General features: G+C 38.3%; 1 protein-coding gene across 1 annotated transcript in view; it reads left to right on the plus strand.

Annotated features, from left to right (window-relative positions):
* The window catches only part of dnah7 (dynein, axonemal, heavy chain 7), a 129,979-nt gene that overhangs the window by 18,962 nt on the left and 106,973 nt on the right, over nt 1–4,044 (plus strand). Inside the window, exons 12-14 of the mRNA XM_015371242.1 lie at nt 2,761–2,901; nt 2,995–3,362; nt 3,495–3,681. Of these exons, the coding sequence (XP_015226728.1) occupies nt 2,761–2,901; nt 2,995–3,362; nt 3,495–3,681 (696 nt within the window). The remainder of the gene's footprint in view (nt 1–2,760; nt 2,902–2,994; nt 3,363–3,494; nt 3,682–4,044) is intronic.

The following is a 4,044-nucleotide window of genomic DNA, read 5'->3' on the forward strand; positions in this document are numbered from 1 at the left end:
GGAAAGTGTTCTTTAAAACAGCAGCAGATAAATATGAATAAACCCTGATGCAGAGATGTTTAATGCATTCAAAACAGTGAAGTTTTATTTGGTTTTTATATTGAAAAATGAATAATGACTCAGGAATGCATTAAACTGTGATTAGGCTGAAAGAGAAATGGGTTAGCTTAGCTGGTCCCAGGGGGTCTGGTCCGGACGGGTCCAGCTGAAACAAAGGAACGATAGCTGGGAGCTAACAATGCTAGCCATTCAGTATGTTCAGTGAGAACTAGCATTCAGTTAAACTCATTAAAACCATCAGCAGTTAAACCAGGAAGCTTATTTCAAATCAAACACAACTATCTTGGCTCTGCTTCTTTAAGTCACTTTATGATCCAGTTTGCATTGATTTGTTCTCACAAACATCTGCAGAAATATTAACTCTGCAAAATGCTCACATATAAAGTGATGTCAGGAGGTTAAATTGGTGGCTGGACTGCAGCCTGAGTCCTGCTGTGGCAATGAAACGATCTAAAAGTAAGTAATGATATTGTAGAATAGATCTATTTGTCCTGAATTTCATCAGGTGGATTAGATGAGCTGCCAATTGAACCAAGATCATAATAATTTTATATTATGCACTTGATACAAAATGGTGGAGTTTTTTCTTTTCTTTTTTCAATTGTAAATCATATTATCACTTTGGCAAATTGTACTTCGCTGCTCAAGTTAAGAGAAAATACACTTATTTCAAGAAAAAATTACTTACTTTGACTTAAACTTTTGCTGGAAGGAAGTTAAGTCACAGATTAAACCAGGTAAAGAGTCCATCACAACAATTAATACCTGGCATCAACATTGATTTATTTCTGAAAATGGCATTTTGGTTGTTTTTGCAACCCTTTTTACTGGTAAATCCTAAAAACAAGATGTTTTTTATTTGAAATGTGGTGAAAATCTAGACAACAAGTATAAAAGTTAATAGAAGAAAAGTGACACAATGCACCATGATGGACGGATAGACGGACGGACGGATTGCCATGGCTCAAACAGAAACATTCCTCCCTCCCACCATGCGCCACTGTCTTTGTTAAAGCTTTGATTAGGAAACTGCTCACCTAAGCAACCATTTCTTGTTCCTCCCAGCAGCAGCAGCACCATAGCAACCATTAAATACAGCAGAGCAGCCAGCACTGGCTCATCAGTGTACTAAAAACCTGCTGAAACCTGAGGAAACCAGTCAGAGAATGAATTAGAATAGAAAAGAAACCAGTGGATCATCCCACAGATCTGTTTGCTCCGGTTCTTTTAAAAAAATATGTTCTCTGTCAAGTTAGCTCGATTTATAAGTTCATATATTTTCTTTATTCATTTCTAGTTCCCCCAATTGCATGCAAATATATTGGTCATGCTTTTTTTTTTTATGTGACCATAAAATAAACCAAGCTACTTTCAGGCAAAAATCTCAATCAAAATCTAAAATATCTGACATGGTTCAACTTTTGCATTTTTCAAATGTTTCTCTAATGTTTTTCCATATAATATTTAAGATATAAATACACTGCAAAAAATGAAATCTCAATAAGTCATTTTTGTTCTTAACATAAGTGCATTTTTTCTTGAATTGAGGAGGTAAGTGAGACGTGACGCTAACTCAACCACAGAAAATGAAAGTAATAAACTCACCAATGAGTTAGCGTTAGCTTGCATGACCGGCTCAATCATGCTGGTTTTCCTTCCGTATGAGCGCCACACGCGTCACGTCACGTGACTAAGAAAACGTAACGGGATTGGCTGGGTGTTGGACGCCACAATCCATTGCTAATGTCTGTGACCTGAAGTAACCCTTCCCTTTTCACAGTGAATTTAGACGCCGAATTTAAGACAGTGAAATAGAGCCAGCTGAATCTCAGGAGGCTGAAAATATTGAGTTTGAATTTTGAAAGGTTGAATTTTTTTATATGCAGATTTTTTTAACACTGAAAAATTTAACTGAAAAATAAGTATTGAAAATGTAACCATTTTGAAATAGTAATGTGAATTTTTAGCTTGAAGAGAAAATAAATGAAATTTCAACAGTGTAGAAATAATGACACTGAATTTTTTTTTAGGTCAAAAGTGTGTTCTGAATATATTTTAACACTGAAACAGTAAGTACAAACATACAACATTTAAATTTCAGTGGCATTTTTAATTCAAATCCCAGCGACACAGATTTACTTCCATACTCTTTGCCAATGGAATAAGACAATTTACACTTAAAAGAAAGAAAAAGTAACTGCATTGTCTTATTTCAAGTGAATATTATCTAATTTTCTTATTTGAAGAGTAAACATACTCATTCCATTGGCATTGATTTACCTACTAAAACTAAGGCTAAATATACTTGAAATATAATTGAGAAAGCTTCCTGGAGAGGTGGCGAAACGTCTTCAAATCTTGAAAACCAAGTCCAGTGGATATTTTTTTGAATTTTTACGGAATGCTAAATATACTTAATTTAAGAAGTTTTTACTTCGTTCTAGATCGTTTTTACAGTGTAGCAAATATTCCTTGTAATACTCGCATAAAAATCTCTCAACAATACTAAAATTTATTATTATTATGAATCTGAACTTAAAGTCTTGTGTCTAAACGACCATTTGACTTTAAATCCCATATCTTGTGCCATCCATTTACAGTTACAGTAACGTGGTACCAGGTTAAAAATACAATCCTTTTCATGCTTTAGATATAAATCATTTTAATAGGAATAAGGAAAATATAGTTCTGCATCTGCAGGTGGAAGCTGACATTGAAAACCACTGGCGGACTTTATACAAGCTGGAGAAAAGCTTCAGTGAGGCGCCCAATGCCCTGAGGATGGCCACCACTGTGAAGGCTAAAGTGGAGGGCTTTAAGGAGCTCGTTCCCATGGTGCAGGTAAAGATCAGGAGTCTAATAAAACCCTATCCTGCTTTTCTTGTTCACTAATAGTTTAAAATCAATGTTGTTGGGAATATCTGGGGTTTGTAGGTGTTGTGCAACCCAGGCCTACGCACGCGCCACTGGGACGCCATGTCCGAGCTGGTTGGGTTTCCTCTGCACCCCGTCAATGAGAAGACATGCGTGGCTCAGTACCTGGACAGGGGGCTGGAGACACATCTGAGCAGCTTTAACAGCATCAGCGAGTTGGCCAGCAAGGAGCACTCTCTGGAGAAGGCCCTGGAGAAGATGTACAGCGAGTGGCGTGACATGAAGTTCAGCCTGATGGCGCATCGAGAAACAGGGACCTTCATCCTGTCCTCTGTGGAGGAGATCCAGCTGCTAATGGATGATCAAACTGTGAAAACACAAACCATGAAGGGCTCGCCTTTCAACAAGCCTTTTGAGGAGAAGATACGGTGAGAAACAAAAAGGGTTTTCAAAGGTTTTGGTTACCGTTCTATGATCTGCCAGTACGGCTTCTGAGCAGAATGAATCTGGTGCAGAGCTTCGGGTTTCATGTTACTGCTGCTTTCTGTTTGTTTTTTCAGAGAGTGGGAGGCCAAGCTGCTGCTCCTGCAGGAGATCCTGGACGAGTGGTTAAAGATGCAGACCAACTGGCTCTGCCTGGAGCCCATCTTTAGCTCCCCAGACATCATGGGGCAGATGCCAGAGGAGGGACTCAGCTTCAAAACCGTGGATAAAACATGGAGGGAGTTAATGAGGCAGGTTTCCCAGGTAAGAGGCAAATCTTTGACAGCATCAGCTGTAAGGTCTCTTTCCTCGTTTCAACAGTTACAACATGTGTGTGTGTGTGTTAGAACGTGTGTATTTTTCAAATAAAAAGGTAAGATGTTACCTCAATGACCTTGTCACTGAGGTTAAGGTAAACTGTGGATGGATACACTGCAGAAAAAAAATCTAAAAATGAGTAAAATGTGTTAAATTAAATATATTTACCCTCAATGAGAGCTGGTTAATAAGACGATGCCAATGGAATGAGCAGTTTTACAGTTAAAGGTATACTATGCAACCGGTGTTGATTTTCCAGCGAGGCTCCCCCCAGAGGGCGAAAGTAAAAGTGCACTGTCGTAAATGTGC

Source organism: Cyprinodon variegatus, unplaced genomic scaffold, assembly GCF_000732505.1.
Source record: "Cyprinodon variegatus isolate N-32 unplaced genomic scaffold, C_variegatus-1.0 Scaffold3, whole genome shotgun sequence".
NCBI lineage: Eukaryota > Metazoa > Chordata > Actinopteri > Cyprinodontiformes > Cyprinodontidae > Cyprinodon > Cyprinodon variegatus.